This window comes from Danio aesculapii, chromosome 25, assembly GCF_903798145.1.
Source record: "Danio aesculapii chromosome 25, fDanAes4.1, whole genome shotgun sequence".
NCBI classification, from domain to species: Eukaryota; Metazoa; Chordata; class Actinopteri; order Cypriniformes; family Danionidae; genus Danio; species Danio aesculapii.
Window position 1 is genome coordinate 25,139,552 of NC_079459.1, and position 21,077 is coordinate 25,160,628.

General features: G+C 33.3%; 1 protein-coding gene across 1 annotated transcript in view; it reads left to right on the plus strand.

Annotated features, from left to right (window-relative positions):
• ntrk3a (neurotrophic tyrosine kinase, receptor, type 3a) overlaps nt 1–21,077 on the plus strand; it is a 390,201-nt gene that overhangs the window by 142,200 nt on the left and 226,924 nt on the right. The window contains exon 4 of the mRNA XM_056451313.1: nt 12,836–12,904. Within this exon, the coding sequence (XP_056307288.1) occupies nt 12,836–12,904 (69 nt within the window). The remainder of the gene's footprint in view (nt 1–12,835; nt 12,905–21,077) is intronic.

Below are 21,077 nucleotides of genomic sequence, written 5' to 3' on the forward strand. Positions count from 1 at the left end.
CTTTAGCATTGTTAAAAGTTGAAAATGGCTAGTTTATTACTTTCTCTCTCTCTCTCTATCTTTCTACTAGATTAATTTGGGTGCTATGGCAAGCTATTTAGGAGCAGCTAGGTGTTAGCATTGCTTCTTTTAAGTCATGAAGGTTTTTACATACTTTGTTTTGAAGTTATCGGCAGTTACATTGTTGAAAATAGGATTAGCCTATAGCTAATTAACACACATTTATCCCAAGTTATGGTATGGCTAGTTCAAATGAAAGGCGTTTGTTTTTGTTTTTTTTTTCCCTCAGGTTATCTCTGGTAACAGGTTGCTTGCTTATTTTGTCTTATATAATTTAGCTAAACGTTGATGGTATATTCCGTGGCAGCTAGATGTTAGCATCAATAGTGTTTGGTCTTGTGGATTGTTAGTATTGAGTTACTATTAATGAACCGCCAACTTATCCAGCATATGTTTTACGCAGCGGAAGGCCTTCCAGCTGCAACCCATCACTGGGAAACATCCATACACACTTATATACTATGGATAATTTAGCTCACCCAATTCACCTACCACATGTTTGGACTGTGGGGGAAACCGGTGTCATGAGTCCACCCTGACAATTGGGTCCACCTAGGACCCTGGGTGATCCTATTGGTTCACTGGAGTTGTAACAGGTATAGTTTGTAGCTCCTGATTTAAAAAATATATAAATGCAGCGAAATCTCGTTTAAATGTATGTCATTTAAAAGAGCGTTATAATGACATAAAACATGGAGAATTTCTCTTTTGTGCTTTTATTTCAGATAGCCTAGCCTACAATGTGCTACCACTTAAGTAAATGTAAAATGTTTCATATAAATACATAAAAACATCAAAAAGACAACATTAAATGTTTACAAACGTTTTCAATTATTTTAACTATGAGTGTCTTCAACTTGTAGTTACTGATAATAACGTCACTAATATGATAAGTCTTGTTAAAATCTAAAGACTTTTGATCAGGCACTTAACACAGACAATTCAATGGAGTCCTAGGTGGACTCTATTGTCAGGGGGGACTCGATTTCTCAACGGAGCACCCGGAGGAAACCCACGCCAACACGGGGAGAACATGCAAGCTCCACACAGAACTGCCAATGGGACCCAGCTAAGGCTTGAATCAGCGATTTTCTTGCTGTGAGGCAATTGCTACCCACTGCGCCACCGTGCTGCCCAGTAGAAAAATGACAATAGAAATGACAATAGAAAAGATTGTCATTTGTTCATTGCTAGGTAATGTTAGCGATGGCTACATTGTAACTGCTATATATTTATCTCTTCTTTTTTTCACAGATTAACTTGGAGTTAAAAGCTGAGCATTTTGAACTCTTAGCTATTAGCATTGCTAGTTTTTAGTAATTTATATTTTCAGTATTAAATTGTTATTAAATTATAGCAAGCACTTAGATAAAGTAGTAAAAATGTACATTAGTTTATTGCTAAAATAATATTAGCGATGACTAGATTGGAACATCATTACATTTATCCCTTTTTTACAGATTAGCTTATAACAGTATTAATTGCTAAGCATTTTGAACTGTTAGGTGTTAGCATTGCTAATTTTTCAGTCGTGTAGCTTTTCATTAGTGAATTGTAATTAGGTTATAAGAAGTATTACATTTAAAAGTAGTAAACATTTACATTAGTTTATTGCTAAGTCATAGATTAGCATTGTTTAGATTGAAACAAATGGTTATATTTATCTTTTTTTGAACAGATTAACTCATAACAGAGTTGAAGCCTGAGCATTCAGAACTGTTTCATGTTATCGTCGCTAGTTTTTAGCCATATTAGCTTTTCAGTATATTTATTTGTAGCCTATTGTAGTAGCTTTTCCACGTTTAGCTTAGCAAAATCTTCTTTATGGTAGCTGTTATTGATTCATTCCTTTGCCCTAGAATCACTGTGTACATTGTCCATTTAACATTTTCATTTAGCCTATATCATATTAAACGTCAGGCTAAGTTGACAGCCATGCTCTCAGAAGTCTTCCGTTAGCATCTTTAGTAGCTAACTAAACCTTTGTGTTTAGGTTTGCGTGTCACGTTTGATGTGTGATCTGATTATTTATTTCTTTATTGCCTCTTCTCCAAATCCAATTTTAGCTGACATTTCTTCTGACTGTAACGAAGTATGACCTTTGTAAAAGGACACTTCCTGTACGCGGACAGCAGTTTGGGCAGCTCCGCTACCCCAAAGACCAGTCAAGCGCCTTTCGGCTTTCGTCTATTTATGCTACTTCGTTCATTTTAAAGCTCTGCACCCTTCTGTTGACGTGTTTGTCGTCATCGCTTTCACCTAAGCTGACCGTCACACATCTGACACGCGTGTGCTTGGCGAGTGCAAAGTCTGGTTAGCAGCTAATGAAGCTTTCAGAGGGACTCAATAATTCCTCTCTCTCTATGCTAATGCAGGTGAATGATCTGTCTCAATAAGGCCCTTAACCCTCCTTTCCACGTCCCACACGCGCCAGACTCCCAATGGATGTCACGGTAATGACCTTATTGGTATGCAAGGACACATAGCATCTTTACATGCACATCAAGCACATGTAGGCGTGCTAACGGACGTGTAAACATACACGCTAACAGCCATTCTCCAGCTAACAGGAAATGTTTAAAGCCACTCCTGCTCTCGCTCGGCAATCGCGCTCATGCCTCGCTCTTCTCTGAAAGGCATTACCGTAATTGATAGTCAGCAACAATCTGAAAGGGTTTATTTGGGAGCTAAACTCCCTCAAGGGAGAACGGCGGTTTGCACGCGCCTTTGTTTATTGTGCTCTATTTTCAAACTAACGGCGTGTGTGATTATTTTTTTCTTCCTTTGGAAATCTAATGTCGGATTCTCGTTGAATTATAATTTGTGAAAACGCAACACAAAAAAAAGGTGAACGTGTCTGCGTATGAATAAGTGGAGCTCTTCTATGAGTGGTGTACATAGTGTGTCTGGAGTGAATCTCATTTATTTATTTGGTCAGCGAAAGTGGCTGCTTAACCTTCAGAAAATTTTGGTTGACTAAATATTGCATATAAGTTGCATGAATGTTTGATGTTAGGCAGAACTCTTTTTTGTTATTCTGTATTATTTTTCTGGCTTTATCTTCAGTTTTTATATTAACAGAAGCCCTGTTATACTGTATTTTTTGGTAAAACTTTATTTTGATGGTCCATTTTAGTATTAGTAGACTGTCTGCTTAATATCTGTTGATACTGCTCTTTCAGCAGACATTTAACTGACTATGTATACTTACACTAACCCTAACCCCAACCCCAATCCTAACCCAACCCAACAGTCTACTTATAATCTAATGAGAATTAGTTGGCATGTAGATGCAATATAACTTAAATTTAACAAACGGACCATCAAAATAAAGTGTGACCTATTTTTAAGTCATATGGCTTTATTATTTTTAACTATTCTATTCGATTTTATTCCATTCTGACTTTGTGTTTACTACTACTACTACACTGTAAAAAAAACATGATCAATACACTAAAAAACCCTGACATTTACTGTTTGTTCAAACTACTTATTTAAATTGTGCTGAAACAACATCATCCTTGACAGCCTTGGCAGCTTAATTGTTTTATGCTCAATCCACTTAGATTTTAAAAACTAATAAGTTAACCTAAAGAGCCCCTATTATGGGTTTTTAAAACTGACCTTCCATGCAGTGTGTAACACAGCTCTAAGTGAATGAAAACATTCAGCTGAGGACAGTGGCGGATTTAGGGATGGGCAATATGAGCGATCGCCCAGGGCGGCATCTTGCAGGGGATGGTACGGGGAGACGGTGAAAAAATAAAAAAGACGTCCCCTACTAAAAGTATTGAGATACGATTACTTTATGCAAGTGTATTAACTTAGAGTGCCAATGCCAGAATAAAGACGTTAGGGGCTATTCACAAATGGCAATCCTTTGCACTCACGAGTCTGTTATTCTTATTGTGCAACCGAAACAATGGTGGTGAAAGCAAACAGTTTCCATTTAGAGATACTTCACGGAACTTGACCAGCCTGATCTCACGAGAAAACGTAAGTATTTTACGTTTTGTCAGTTTAGTGGCTAATTCATACAAATTCGCACAAATTCGCACAAGTTCATTCGTACGAAATTGTACGATTTTTAGAAAGGAGGCATAGCACCTAACCCCACCCCTAAACCCAACCGTCATTGGGGGATGAGCAAATCGTACTAAATTGTACGAATTACATCGTACGAATTAGCCACTAAATCAAAAAGTTACGAATTGCCGTGAGATTGTGTTGGACTTGACACGTGTAAACACTCACTGCAATGGGTTCGTGAGGCTCTCGGTCCTGCCCACACTGGTCACAGCTACCAAGCCGTCCAATCACAGAGCTTGCGCTACACATCGTTGCGACGTGTAGTGTGCGTCAGTGTCTGCGTCAGCCAACGGCAAGGGCTATGCAAACTGCACGAAGGCTGTGTCGGAGCATTTGCTTGCACTTGACGCAGAAGTAAAAATCAGCCTTAAGTCGCTTTGGACAAAAGCATCTGCTAAATGACTAAATGTAGTAGTAGTAATAATAATTAACTATTATATAATACATTTGTTTAGACTTATTTTTGTTTATCAATCATTTAATTCAAAATCTGAATCAATTCCGTCAACTCTTCCTCTTCTCACCTTTAAAATGAAAACTTTTCAAAATCAATCAGTCTTAGAACTCTGTTCGCAAGTGAAATTCTAACAATTAAAAAAAATACAACTTTTAGAATCTTCCGTTGCCTCTATTCCAGTCTACAGAAGTATTAAAAGTATATTTTTTACCCATTGCAGATGTGTTATTATTGACTGAGGGTTTGTCGGCAATCAAGTCTTGACGGATGGTCATTTAGTGCTCCTGATCCTCCAGACCCTTTCCATCAAAGCCCACTGTCCAGCTGAACTCTTCTATTGTGTGCAGAGAATAATAATCTCCACTGCCAAATACAGAGCCTTTGTGTGTCCCCATAGAGGCCACCTTAATAATCTCATTATCAATTTAATGAGGTGATTAGAATGCCGAGGGCAAGCGGAGCACGAGTGGGCGCCTTACCTTCGTTTGAGGAACCAAAGGTTATTTTGTTTGTCGATTTATACATTTTTTATCAGTCCTTTTTTTGCAGTCCTGCAGTGGGTGTCAGGATGGTCTCTTCGTGACTGGTTTGCTGTTTCCCATCCTGCGACACAGGAAACATGGAGCAAAGAAAGTGTGAGGATTCGCAGGCTGAAGTTGCTATGGCAACAAGTCAGAGCAGCGAGCACGTTTTTATATTATTTATTTATTTATCTAATTTTTTTTTTTGCTGGTGGAAATTCCTTGTGCTACACTAGGGACCGGCTAAGCAGATTCAGATTAGGCAACATTAGCATGTTGAAGCAACTTTTGTCTTCAGAAATAGGCAACAAGTGGGTGTTTTCATTTCACTCTGTTCTTTTGGAGAGCCCTCATTGTTTTCACTGGCACTTACAAATTTATTCTGTGATGTACCAAAAGGGCCCTTTATGATCAGTGTTTTTTTCTATTATGACTTTTTATTAAGCTGCAAAACATATGCATGCTGATGTTCCCCAGTTTGTGATTCACCGATTTAATTAACAACTCACTTATTCGAGTGAGTCTCTAGGTTATGATTGACTAATTCAAATCTGGTCTGGTCAGAGCAAGTCTCAAGTTAACGACTCACTGATTCAGATGAAGTGCTGTCGCCTCACAGCAAGAAGGTCGCTAGTTCGAGCTTCGGCTGGGCCAGTTGGCGTTTCTGTGTGGAGTTTGCATGTTCTCCCTGCGTTCGCGTGGGTTTCCTCCGGGTGCTCCATTTTCGATTAATCTGTGGCGACCCCAGATTAATAAAGGGACTGAGCCGAAAAGAGAATGAATGAATGAATGAATGAATGATTCAGATGATCTTGTCTCAGTGAATCTTAAGTTCATGACTCACTTATTCCAAAGATATTTATAAAAGAGGTTTCAGAATGACGATTATCTGATTCAGATGATCCAGTTAGAGTGAATCTTAAGTTAACCAGTGATCTAGTCAGAGCAAGTCTCAAGTTGACGACTCACTGATTCAAATAAATTTATGATAGCGAATCTTAAGTTAACGACTTAATTATTCGAATTATCTTCAAATTATATCAGAGTGAGTCTCTTATTTACAACTGATTCAAATGATGTGGTCAGAGCAAGTCTCAAATTAATAACTTGCTGATTCAAATTATCTTGTCATTGTGAATCTTAAGATAATGACTCACTCATTCAGGTGATCTTAGCAAAGTTTCATTCTGACAATTATCTGATTCAAATGATCCAGTCAGAGAGAGTCTCCATTTTACGACTGGCGGATTCAAATGATGTGGTCGCTGCATGTCTCAAATTGACGACTCACTGATTCAAATGATCTTGTGCCAGTGAATCTTAAGTTCATGGCTAACTCATTTAAAAGATATTTATAAAAACAGTTTCAGAATGACGATTATCTGATTCAGATGATCCATTCACAGCGAGTCTCTAATTTACAAGTGACTAATTCAAATGATGTGGTCAGAGCCAGTCTGAAGTTAACAACTCACTGATTCAAATGATCTTGTCACAGTGAATCTTAAGTTCATGACTCACTCATCCGAAAGATATTTAGAGAAGAAATTTCAGAATGAGGATTATCTGATTCAATGATCCAGTCTAAGCAAGTCTGCACTTTATGACTCACTGATTCAAATGATTTAATCAGAGCAAGTCTCAAGTTGACGACTCACTGATTCAAATGATCTTATGACAGCAAATCTCAAGTTAACAACTCACTTATTCAAATTATCTTATCAAAGGAAGGTTCAGAATGCCGATTATTTGATTCAGATGATCTAGTCAGAGCGAGTCTCCAGTTTATGACTGACTGATTCAAATGATCTAATCAGTACAAGTCTCAAGGTAACAACTCACTGATTCAAATGAACGCATCAAATTAAGTTTTAGAATGATCTGATTTATAAGATCCAGTCAGAGCAAGTCTCCAATTTACCACTGACTGATTCAAATGATCTGGTCAGCGCAGGTCTGAAGTTAACAACTCACTGATTCATATGATCAATTTCTGAATGAGAATTATCTGATTCAAATGATCCAGTCAGAGCGAGTCTCCAGTGTATTTAAAGACTCGCTTATTCAAAGAATCAGTTTTAGAATGACAATTATCTGATTCAAATGATCTAGTCAGAGTGACTCTTCAGTTTAGGACTAACTGATTCAAATGATCTTGTCATAGGAAATCTCCAATTAATTAATTCCCTGATTCAATTGGTCCTATCAGAATGAGGCTCCAGTTAGCGACTCACTGATTCAAGTGAGCAAGTCAAAGTAAATATTCAGTTTATGAATCACTCAATCTAATCATACAGTTTATGCTTCAATTAATGATTCATTGATTCAGATGATCTAGTTGGAGCGTGTCTTCAGTTAACTAATTACTGATTCAAACTATTTAATGTGAAGAATTTTAGACTTTGGGTGGACTATGCAGATTCATAATGTTGATAGGCAACAATCTGTGTTTTCTCTCATTATTTTTAGTGAAATTTATAAATTTGATTAATCAAAGGGGCTCTTTATGATCAGTTTTTGTTTCTTATCACAACTCTTTTGACTAAAGAAAGATGCATGCTGGCGTTTCCAAACAAATTATATTTGCACTGAAGTACATCTGCTGTTTAGTAGGCACCTACAATCTAATCACATTTGATAGGGGTTTCGTCCTTCAGCGTTTATTGAAATTTTAAGATGACATTGTGGTTATGATGTTACGAGCGCATTAACATACGAACACCCACATTTGCATTTTCTATTTCCCAGTGCCATAAGGTTGGGGGATCATAACAGAGGTCGTTTTACAGTACATCGTACTAACAGATGCATTTGTATTTATTTTGTTTTAAACTTGTTGTCTTTTTCCACGAAGAAACTTTCTATAATTTTCTATTTCTATAAAGAAAATATTCTTCATGCTAAACTTTATATTTTTCATTAGTCTTAGTACACAATTTGACTACAAAACAAAATCCCCTGAGTAAAATTTACTCAGTTCAGAGAGTATTTTGTCCCTCTTTAAATAAGGGCAAACAGGTTTGTAATAAGTAAAGCTGCTGTTTGTCGAGTTGCTTAATGATCTTCTGCTGAGATTTTGAGAGATTCAATGTATTATATTTTACCTGACTGAAGTCAGTTGTAGTTTTGTGTTTCTCTTCTGTGTTTTGCTTATTAACAGCAGGTATTCATCATCAGTACTCATTCACCACCTAATTAATCCTTTCATTGTCTCATTAACTTGAGTAACTTTAACTCAATTTAGAGAGGGACCAAATACTATCTAAACTGAGTAAATTTTACTCAGAGGATTTTGCTGAGTACACTTTAATTAGGTAAATGATTAACTCTTAAAAAAAAAATGAATTTGGAGCGAGATGCTAATGGTCTAAGCTGATTCAATGATTTATGCTAAGCTAAGCTAAAAGTTCTCCAGCCAGATCTGAAAATCAGCTGAATAGGCTGGAAAACTAAAGTTCTACCAGAACAGTTCTGTGTGTGCGTGCGTGTGTGTGTGTGCGTGCGCGTGCGTGTGTGTGTGTGTGTGTGTGTGTGTGTGCGTGTGTGTGTGCGTGTGCGTATGCGTGTGCGTGTGCGCGTGCGCGTGTGTGCGTGCGTGCGTGCGTGTGTGTGGGTTGATGTAAAATATTCTTCATACTGTACTTTATATTTTTCTACTTCTTAATTTTTAGCTATAGGGGAAAGTCACACTTAATTAGGAAAATGATCAAAACTCTTTTTATTCATACGTTTTTTTTTTTTCAGAAAGATGCTAATGGTCTAATCTGATTCAATGATTTATGCTAAGCTAAGCTAAAAGTGCTCTAGCCAGATCCGGAAATCAGTTGAATAGGCTAAAAAACTAAAGTTCTACCAGAACAGTTTTGCGTGTGTGTGTGTTGGGTTTGTGTAAAATAATTTTCATACTAGGAGACAATTAATTCTTTATATTCTTTAAAAATTTATTTAGGATCTTTTTAAATAATGGAAAGTTTTTTAATCATTAATTTGACATGCATTTTTAAAAATCCCTTTATTTCAGGTTAATTCATTTATTATATCAAGTTAGCTGAACTTTTGTAAAGTTGTACAGGCAAAACTCTGCATTGAGGCTGATGAGGCTCAGTTTCCATTGTTCTACATGCATTTGTCCTATTTAGCTGTAATGATCTTTTGTTTTGCTGTCAGTAGGAAGTGAAAAAAAATCCAGTGAAGGAGCAGGTCAGGGATGAGCGGCCAGCAGGCTTCAGTCCCATGGGCCGCACCGGGGCGAAGGGATGTATCTGGGTGCATTGATTATCTGTCAGAAGCCCCTGATAGGATCTGAGCGGGCCAGTGTTGGGGGTATTAAGTGATCTGAAGTATTCAATAAAAATTGATAATGAAGGCCCGTTAGTGAGGCTCCGGGGTTTTGGTTTCAGCCCCAGGAGAAGCATTTGCTTGCTTGCCGTCCCACAAGACAGAGTGTGGTTGATCAAATGCTATGAGGATGAATGAGAGAAGATCTAAGAGGATTTATTTCTACAAACATCCTCCTGTGAATGCTTGAACCAGTGGTATATGCATAATATCTTTAACTTTAAAAATCAACGGTAACACTTTAGAATAATGGTCCATTAGTAATTGCTAATTTGTGGGTTTACTAACATTATTTAAGTATAAATAATCTTGTAAAGCATTTATTAATCATAGTTTATAATTAACCAATGCATAATTAATATCCAAAGTTGTGCTTATTTACATTAGTTAATGCACAGTGATTTAACATTTAACTCAAATAATATTAACTAACATTAAAAAGAGGAATATATGCAGTAATGAATGTATTACTAATTGTTTGTTCATGTTAGTAAATACATGAACTAATGGACCATTATTTTAAATTGTTAAATTATTTTTAATAGAAGATGTACAGATTTAAACTTTACTATACAACGGAGGAAGAAAAGTATCAACAAAGTTTCTTCCTTTACCTGTAAATTATGATCATGGGCCAGTTATTTATGAAAATTTTACACTTTTGACCTCTCTAGACATATCAATGGATCCGCCATCTTGAAACAGTCAACATGTCAATACTCTCAATAAAACCAATTGAGTTTTCCCAGATACTACAACATTGCACATGGCATGCCAGACCAGTAGATGGCGATGCCGTTTTGTAAAGAGCCACGTAAATAATAGGCGCTTGTGCACATGCAGTCCTGTAGTTCACCATTGCAGTTTGGGTTGTCAAATAATACATAAGCACATGAAAATAGTCTTTTTGAAGTTTACGGTATTGTTTTCAACAAGTGCGTGAAAAACTTTTTTTTCCAAAATTTTATTCTCGTGTAAACAAATGACCAAAACACAACAATTTTATGATTTTAAATGAAAACTCTGTCAAAATTTTCCTTCCAAAGAGCGTTTGTTGTTTAAACGAATGACCTAAACACACCAATTTTATGTTTTTATTAAAAAGTCTGCTTACATTTTCATCCAAAAATGTTTGTATTGTAAATGCATGAGCAAATCATGTACATTTTAAGTTTTTAAATAAAAACTCAGTCATGTAAAAGCCCCTTAAGTATTTCATTTTTAACGCTCTGTCGTTTGCGTTTCATATCCAAGCGCGATATGTGCATTTAACGATAGCTATGTTTTCATCAAAAGGTGCAAATGTATGCCTAAAACATTTGCGAATAAAGCACAGTTTTCATCCTATGTGTCAAAGAATTCACAATTATCACTTCATTGAAAAGAAAATATGGAATTTGCTGCGGTAGGAGAAGCCAATGTGGGCCTTTTTCTTATATAATAAATTACTTGCGCCTCAGAAGACAAAATGCAATGAACACGTGGTGACTTTTGGAGGCACAAGACTTCTCTTTTGGTATTATCACTTTAATGATAGACTTTGGTTAAGGGGTTTTCAATTCACCAAAACAACATTTCAGATGTTTTACAATGTGGTTGGGCCACTGGTTTGTCCTTTAATGTCATCCGATTATGTTCATTTTATCACATGATCTGTAATTTCTTATGTGTGTACTGGAATTTATTCGGTAAAAGTGTTTTGATCATCGTTTATGCACTTTTTTTCTTATCAGATTTAGCTTATGCACTTTTTCAAACAATTACTTGCATCTTTATGTTTAAATTAAGTGTGTTTAAGTGTGATATTTCAAAATAAGCATAAAAATAGGTGAATGAAAACATAGCTAACGTAATATATCCAGGAATATTTATGTGATGCTTTTTACATCACAAACTATGAAATTCTCTTTAAATCTGCAGAGTAACTAATTACAGATTCCAGTTTAGACAATAATACCAAAAGTATGATTTCTTTTTCAACATTAATTGCTAGATGTCTTATACTGCTTAAATGGAAGGACAAATTTCCTCCAACTTTTAATCATTGGATCTTAAAAGGTCCAAGGTGTTTTTTTTACAAGCATTTTTTTATTTCTCTTTGCTATTTGGGTTTATTAGAACCTAATTAGAATAAAAATCTAAGTATCATCTTTTGATACGATGTAGTTTTAGCGAAAAATTATGTCCATACATGTGGACTCGTGGTCCGAATTTACATAAAACACTTTTTCCTGAATGTTTTTGAATGCATATTTAACATAATTTTTTTTTAACTTGCTTTGACTATTAGAGAGTAAAAACATTTTTTTCCCCATTTTGGACAGTTAAAAATAGTGGTTGGGACATTTCATATGCAAAACAGTTACAGGATGACACTGTATGTCTGTAACAAAAACATTCAAAGCATTTTAAATAGCCACTTAAGAGCTAAAATGTGTCGTCCATGTATGTGGACACTCAAGCCCTATAGGAGGTTAAAATGGAGAAGATTCCGTACAACACCAAAGGTTGCGGTCAAAAACTTTATCTTATTTGGCAGCCAATGCTGATATAAATAGAGCAAATGGAAAAAAAAAATGTCTTCCCTCCATTTTATTTTATTTTCTATCTATATTATTGTATTTCTTTACTTTATGTGGTAAGCATATATAATAGATGAGTGAACATTTAAGGGAACTTTTGTCTACTTGTATTTGCCTATGTATGTACTGTATATATCATGACATGATGTAAACCTGTGCATAATATACAGTGTTGTATAGATATGGTGCAGTGGGGCGGGGGGTTCTGTTGGAGCAAAGACAATTTGTCTCTGAGTTTCAAAATCATTTTGAAATTGTTGTTTTATTGAGTAAAATGTCAATAAAAAGATCTTACAAAACAAAACTGCAGAGTAACATAGAAGAAACGACAATATGTAATCCTAAAAATAAAATTGTTGCCACAAGCATGTGTTTTTCATGTGCCTGGGCTGTCTTTCCATGCCATCCCACCACATTAGTTACCGGACTTGACACACACATCATTTAGCGACCCCCACTTCAGTTTTCGAGTAATGCCTCCCACATCTGAAAGCTCTGTTCTGAAAACATGCCTTATCTGCTTCACAGTCATTTAGCGTTGTATTGAGTTTAGTGGCTTTTAAGGCTCCAGGCCTCCTTCTGCTCGATTTAATTTGTTGTCTTGAAAATGACCAAGTCTCTGTTTATTGGATTGGCATGGCTGTGAGGTAACGTACCGCTGCACTCATTCCCTTAACTTCGCTGTCGCACTGCCCGTTGTTTGGCTCCCTTGTGTTTTCTTTATCACCTTGTCGCAAATAGTCAGCGTTAAATCATTAAACTCTCTGTGTGTTTTCTCTCCCCTGCAGAAACTTGTCCAGGAATCCTCTGACAACTCTCTCATGGCAGCTCTTTCAGAATCTGCAACTTTTGGAGCTGTAAGTGAATGTTTTTTTTTCTTTCTTCATATTCTCAAGCCTTCATTGATTTTAGCTGTGGTTACTGGTGTACAGACGTCCTGCGGGGCTGAATTTGAGATCTAAAAGCACAAGTGAACATGAATACACTGTGACATCGTTGTGATTCTTCTGTTATATTATTTTAAGCACATCAAGCCACTTCGCTCTGCATGGGCTTTCATTTAAGTGTCCAGTATTGCCTAAAATGATGCTCGTTGGACATACAGAAAAGCTTTATGATTTTAAATTCATATACTGTAGTAAATCTTATTGCGGTTTTAATAATGCGCTAGTTTATGCTACTCATCAGCGTTTTAGCCTAGAAAATGGCTACTTTATATTTTTCATTTGTCTTAGTACACATTTTGACTACAGAAGAGTCACACTTTATATAGCAAAATTATTGAGATGCTAATGGTCGAATCCGATTTAATGATTTATGCTAAGCTAAGCTAAAAGCGCTCCAGCCAGATCTGTAAATCAGCTGAATGGATTCAAAAATATTGTAGTTTTAAGCACATCAAGCCACTTTCGCTCTGCCTTTGAATTCATTTAAGGGATTCTGCTGTCAAGTATTGCCTAAAATGATATTCGCTGGATATACTGTAAGAGTGCAAGACAGACTTTATGATTTTATGTTCACATACTGTAGTAGATCTTATTGGGGTTTTAATATTGCGCTCGTTCATGTTACTCATCAGTGTTTTAGCCTATACTTGGTCTTAGTACACAATTTGACAATTTGAGTCACACTATATAGGAAAATGATCAAATCTTTTTTTTTTTTTTTTTTTTTGAGCGAGATGCTAATGGTCTAATCCGATTCAATGATTTAAGCTAAGCTAAAAGTGCTCCAGACAGATCTGTAAATCAGCTCAATGGATATAAAGATACTGTAGTAGATCTGATTGGGGTAACCATGTAAATTAGATGTAAATTAGCTTTATAGCTAACTCTGGCACAACATGTCATGTTGTACATTGTCCCTGTATAAATAAATAAATAAAATAAAATAAAAAAAACAATAATGCGCTCACTCATGTTACTCATCAGCGTTTTAGCCTAGAAAATGGCTACTTTATCTTTTTCGTTAGTCTTAGTACACAATCTGACCACAGAATAGTCATGTTTTAAATAGGAAAATTATCAAAACTGTTTTTTTAGCAAGATGCTAATGGTCTAATCCGATTCAATGACTTATGCTAAGCTAAGCTAAAAATGCTCCAGCCAGATCTGTAAATCGGCTGAATGGATTCAAAAATATTGTAATAGATCTTATTGGCCTAATAATAATGCGCTAACTCATGTTACTCATCAGTGTTTTAGCCTAGAAAATGGCTACTTTATAGTTTTTGCTGATCTTAGTACACAATTTGACTACAGAAGAGTCAATAGGAAAATGATCAAAACTCTTTTATTGTTAATTTTTTTATTTTTATTTTTTTGAGCAAGATGTTAATAGTCTAATCCGATTCAATGATGTATGCTAAGCTAAGCTAAAAGTGCTCCAGCTAGATCCTAAAATCAGCTGAATAATAAAAAAAAAAATAATAATAAATTGGTAAAACTCAACTGCTTAAAGGAGTAGTTCACCCAAAAGTAAAAATGTCCTCACTGTTACAGAGGAGCATTTGCTTGCTGCTGCCGCACAAGACAGAGTGTGCTTGTTCAAGTGCTATAAGGATGAATAAGAGACAATCTAAGAGGATTTATTTCACCAAACACCCTCCTGTGAATGCTTCAGCCACTGTGTAATATATATATATATATATATATATATATATATATATATATATTTATTTATTTTTTTTTTAAATGCATTACTTTGACAGAAGATGTATCTGTGCATACCATTAATTTTAGGTTTCAAAATTACTGAACAATGATGGAAGAAAAGTATTAACAAAGTTTATTCCTTTACCTGTAAATTATGATTATGTGCAGGATTAACGAATAAATCTCCACCTATTTAGATGATCAAAATGATCAAAACTTTTTTCTTTTTTTGTGAGATGCTAATGGTCTAATCCAATTCAATGATTTATGCTAAGCTAAGCTAAACGTGCTCCAGCCAGATCCGAAAATCAGCTGAATGGATTAAAAAAATTGTAAAACTCAACTCTTTAAATGGATAGTTCATTTTTTTTCTTCTGTTGAACTTAAAATAAGGTATTTTGAAGAACGCTGGAAGCCTGTAAGCATTGGCTTCTATAGTAGGAAAAACTAATACTGTGGAATATCATGGTTGCATTCTTCAAAACATCATCTTTTGTGTTTAACAGAAGAAAGAAACCCATAAAGGTTTGAAACAAGGGTGCGCTGTAAAAAACAAATCTTACTGCCTTATTTTTAGTTGAATTAAATGATCGTCATCTCAACTTACTTTAATCAAAAATATTGAATAGCTTAAAAAAATAAGCTGAAACCCGATTGACTTATTCAAATAAGTTAAAGTGACATAAAAGCCTTTGTTGTGATGGCTTTTTTGTCATATTATTTTTTACAGGGTGCGTAAATAATGACAGAATTAATTTTTTTTGGTGAACTATCCCTTGTAAATAATAAGCATAATTTCCAAAAAAATAAAAAATGAAGTGTTCCTTAAATGTTTTACTGAAGAAACAATATAATCTAGGATGAATTATCTCTAATTGTTATTATTATTATCATTTTTTTTGCTTTTGAAAACATTTACACTTACATTTTCCAATCAGGTGAAACCAGCTTCGGCGATGAGAATCATTTGGCAGCGTTAGCCTATTGTCGGGCCCCTCGTCTGAGGATTATCATCACAAATGAAGTAAAGTAATTTCGTAATTATATTGGAGGTGTCACCGCAGTCCTGTCCGCCACGCAGACCCCAATCAGCTGAGTGCATGGGGCTTTATCCACACCGGCATCTGCGTCTCGGTGTGTTCGTGTGCGCGTGACTAAACGTGATATTTTTAAGCCAGGGAAGCAGGACAGCTCCTCTGAGGTGGCCCATCTTCTCTGCAGGGTTAGCATGTCCTTTGGAGATCCTCCAAGGAGAAGAGTACTTTTGGATTTCCTGCGAGATATCGAACATGTGTTGTCCTTAGAAAAAGAGAGCGCTAACAAAAGCACCTTATCGACCGTATGCTTTCCTCTGTCTTGCAGGATAACACCAAGCAGGATAACTAAAAGTGTGATGATAAATATATTTGCATCCACACTGACCAACAACGATAATAATCAGTTCATTTTTAGCTTATGCTTTTATGTTTTAGCTTCTTGTAACCAGCAGATATCCTCAGTGTGCTACTAGCGCATCTGACTGGTGAATCTTTGTTTATAAATCTTTTATTCTAATCAAACCAATTACGCGATCATAGTAGGCATAGTGGAATTAAAAAAATCAAACTACGCTGTAAGACATTATATTGTGTTTTTGCGGTAACTTACTGTTATCGCAACTGCCTTTTTACAGTAACTTACCTGTAAATGTGTTTTACAGTAGCAGGGCACTACCGCAATTAAATTTTACAGTAAAATAGCCTTTTCGCAACTTATTTCTATAGTAAAATGCTCTTTTAATAATGTATACTGTAAAAATAAAGGATTTGTGTTGCTACTGTAAAAAGTAAACAAAATACCGTAAAAACACTGTAAAAAATTGTTCATACTGTAAAATTTAAAAGTGTTAAAGGGTATTTTATCGTAAAAAGAAGTTGTGGTAAGACTACATTGTTAGACACTTTATTGTATTTTTGTGGCAACCTACTGGCAGCACTGTTGCTAGCAAGTTATTGCAACTGCCTCTTTACAGTAACTTACCTGTAAATGTGTTTTACAGTAGCAGGGCCATACCACTATTTCATTTTTACAGTAAAATAATCTTACCGCAACTTCTTTTTATGGTAAAATGCCCTTTACCACATTTTAATTTTGCAGTATAGACAGTTTTTACAGTACTTTTACTGTAATTTATTGACTTATTACAGTAGCAGTACAAAACCTTTGTTTAGTATTTACTATTGAATTTAATAAATTCCAAACAAGTGACACATTTTTTTCATTAACTCTTATTGTTGCTTCAACTACTGTAGCTGTAGTTGATTACTTTGATTACAGTAGAATACGGCAAATTCCTAAAATGCAGTAAGTTACTGTAAATGTGTGCTCTCCTCTGTATTGCAGGGTGAATGCCCTTTAACACCAAACAGGATAACTAGAAGTATGATGCTAAATATATTTGCATCCACACAGACCAACAACGATAATAATCAGTTCATTTTTAGCTTATGTTTTTATGCTTCTTGTAACCAGCAGGTGTCCTCAGTGTGCTACTTGTGCATCTCACTGGTTAATCTTTATTTATAAATGTATTAATCTGATCAAATCAATTTACTGCAACTTCTTTTTACATTAAAATGCCCTTTACCACATTTTAATTTTACAGTATGATCATTTTTACGGTAGTTGTACTGTAATATATTTACTTTTACAGTATTATTTACTATTGAATTTAGTAAATTCCAAAGAGTGACAATTTTTTTCATTAACTGTCTCATTTTTGTCTTCAACTACAGTAGCAATACATGATTCATTTGATTACAGTAGAATACCACAAATTTCTAATATGCAGTAAGTTACTGTATATGTTTTAAAATGACACACAATGCAGTGCATATTGCAGTAGTGAACTGTAAAGAATGCATGTGGGATTTTGCTGGGCATTTTTGCAGTAAATAACTGTAAAATTGAGGCAGTTAACAGTGTAATTTACCCAGTAATTACAAAAGAGGAAACGCAAAGAGGCTGAAACTAGAACCATGAGGTACTATTATTTTCATACTTCAGTTTGATAGCCTTTATCATTCTTTCCCATTGTATAATCAATTGTTTTATAGTCATTAGCTTTAAATAATGTTTGAAAAGCTTAACATCAAGTGATGCTTCTCCACAATGTCGCATGTAGCTTTAAATTGCATGAGCTTTTTATATTTTAAAGGATTCTGATTGGCTGTCGGTGCTTTATCAGTAATTAGCTGAGAAATATATATAATTCTGAAAGGGATCCCATAATATTGTTTCTCAACATCTTTATCGTTATAGCTGTGGTCTGGACACTGCTGTTGTTTTACATTTAGAACAATTTTTACAACTCTATCTTTATCGTTGTTTGTTTATGCTAAAGAAATATGTACATAACACTGCTTACATTTGTATTGTTTATTATTGTAAATCATAATTCATTCATTCATTCATTCATTCATTCATTCATTCATTCATTCATTCATTCATTTCCCCACCAGAGATTCTATACTAAATAATCAAATAAAATTTTAGATATTTTAATTACTTATATCTGTTTGTTTTATAAATGTGATTAAATATTTGGGATATAAAAAATGTATTATATTAACTAAATAAATAACTGTTTTTAATTAATTAAATATTTATTAATGCATTTATTTATTATTATTGTTAATGTACTTAGTTTTTTTATTTAAATATTACTATAGTATATTATATTAAATATACATGTTAATTAATTAATAAACAATTAAGTAAATAAATACAATTTCAGCTGCCTATGAATTTCTTTCTTTCCTTTCTTCCTTCCTTCCTTCTCACCTTCCTTTCTTCTCTCCCTCCCTCCCTCCTTCCTTCCTTCCTTCCTTTCTTTCTTTCTTTCTTTCTTTCTTTCTTTCTTTCTTTCTTTCTTTCTTTCTTTCTAGTATTGGTCTTTAGTTTTATACATTAGTTAATGCTGCTCATCTATGGGATGTTGATGAATAAAAATGATTTTATAAAACATCTGCGGTTTTATATTTAGAACGGTTTTTAGAACTCCATCTTTATTATTATTTTTATAGTTACAACGCTTTCTGTGAACAGGCGTTCAATGTCTGAAATAGAGCAGAGTAAAATACAAAATGTAAGTAACCATATTTCATTATAATTGCTTTTCAAATAAGTTAAAATTTTACATTTGAAAAGTATTTTAAATTCCCAACGTGATTTCTTTAAATTTTCATGTCATTTCTTCATTTAATATTTAAGGACACATTGGGATTTTTGAAATCGACCTTAAATCATTGAATGGAGTTTATCATTTAATTTATTCCTGTGATTCAAGTGTGAACTTTCAGCATTGTTACTCAGTCTTATTTTAAATCGTAATGCTATTCCGTAATTTTACATTTTTTGATTGTATTTTTAATCAGATAAATGCAGTGTTTGTTAGCAGAATAGGGTTAAAAAACAAACAAATTACTGACCCCAAACTTTTGACCAATAGTGTTTAAGACATGGCCTTCTGGCTAGCATTGTAGTTTGACCAAGCTCTTCAGTTTAGTGGTATAAATAAGATCTTGTTTTTATTATTTAATTACTATTGAGTATTCATTTTTTTTTTATTATTTAGCTCCATTTTCTGTGGGTCAGAAGCAAATAGTGTTCGCAGCTGTTCTGTGGCGAAGCTGTGTGTTCATTGTGAGGGTAAATGAATTTAATGTGACATAACGCAGGTCATTTGGGTAAAACCAGAGCTGTGAAGCGATGATGATTGCGGGACACCCTTTCCAAAGGGACAACACAACCATATCCCATATGCGCTCTATTACATAATACTAGCATGAACGCCATCTGCATGTTTTATGACGTTTTTAGTCAAGTTTCAGTTTCATGAGGTATTTATTCTCTCTGTTTTTGCAGAATAACTCTACAAGAATCAGAATGGATTTGAACACATTTTGAAAGCTATCTATCTGTTTGTTTGTGTACAAATAAATAAATAAATAAATGAATAAAGAAATGAATAAAATGAATAAATACATAAATAAATAAATAAAGGAATGAATAAATGAATGAATAAATAAATGAATAAATAAATAAATAAATAAATAAATAAATAAATAAATAAATAATAAAATACAAATAAAAAATTAATAAAAAAATAAATGAATAAATAAATAAATAAATAAATAAATAAATAAATAAATAAATAAATAAATAAATAATTTATATTTATTCAGGTCACTACATGAAAAAAATATTGTTGATTTAATTTATTAAACATTTCTTCCTTTTACTAAACATGATGATTATTGATTTTCTTTTTTCTTTATATATTTAGTTGTTTATTTGTAATAAATAAATACATGGTGCTGTTTTTTTATTGTTTATTATATTAAATCAATAATTTCATTCACAAGTTATATCTATACTAAATAATCTATGTAGCTTGTTAGATGTTGATTTTGATGTTGATGTTGATCTATTATTAACATAAATTGTATTAGTTAAATAATTTGAATTTATTGTATATATTTATGTGTCATTTTCATTATGTATTATATAACTAAATAAATGACTTTTTGTTAAATATTTATTAATGCATTATTTATTATTAATTTATTCATCATATTATTTTCTAAACTGTATTATTATTATTATTATTATTATTATTATTATTATTATTATTATTATTATTATTATTATTATTATTAATATTTAAAATATTCCACAAATGTTATAATTAAATATATAATACCGTACAATACCATAAGTCAGTATAACTTTTTATTAATCTACTATTTTAATTACGTAAATATTTGTTATTATTCTATCAGGTTTTGTTCAGTTTGATTTAATTTCTTTGTTTATTTATTTCTTTGTTTATTTGTTTGTTTTGAACTTTATTATTATTATTATTATTATTATTATTATTATTATTATTAGTAGTAGTAGTAGTAGTAGTAGTAGTATTATATAAAATATTGTCCATAAATGTTATTGTTATATATCTTATTTTTCATTTTATGTTATTTATTACATTTTATGTTATCATATTTACAGTTTTATTTTATAAAACCCTAGAATGCCATAATAAGTAAATAAATAATGCCAGACAATATCATAATAAATATTTATAATTATTTAACAACTATTTTAATTGCACAAATATTTGGTGTTATGTATCATATTTTGTTCATATTTATTTATTTATTTGTTTGTTTGTTTGTTTGTTTGTTTTTCTTCTAAACTGTGTTATTTTTATTATTTGTTTTTAATAATATTATTATTGTTGTTGTTACTTTATTCTACAAATGCAATTGTTATATGAGTTTCTATACATTTAAGATTACTTATTCAATTTTATGTTACCATATTTACTATTTTATTT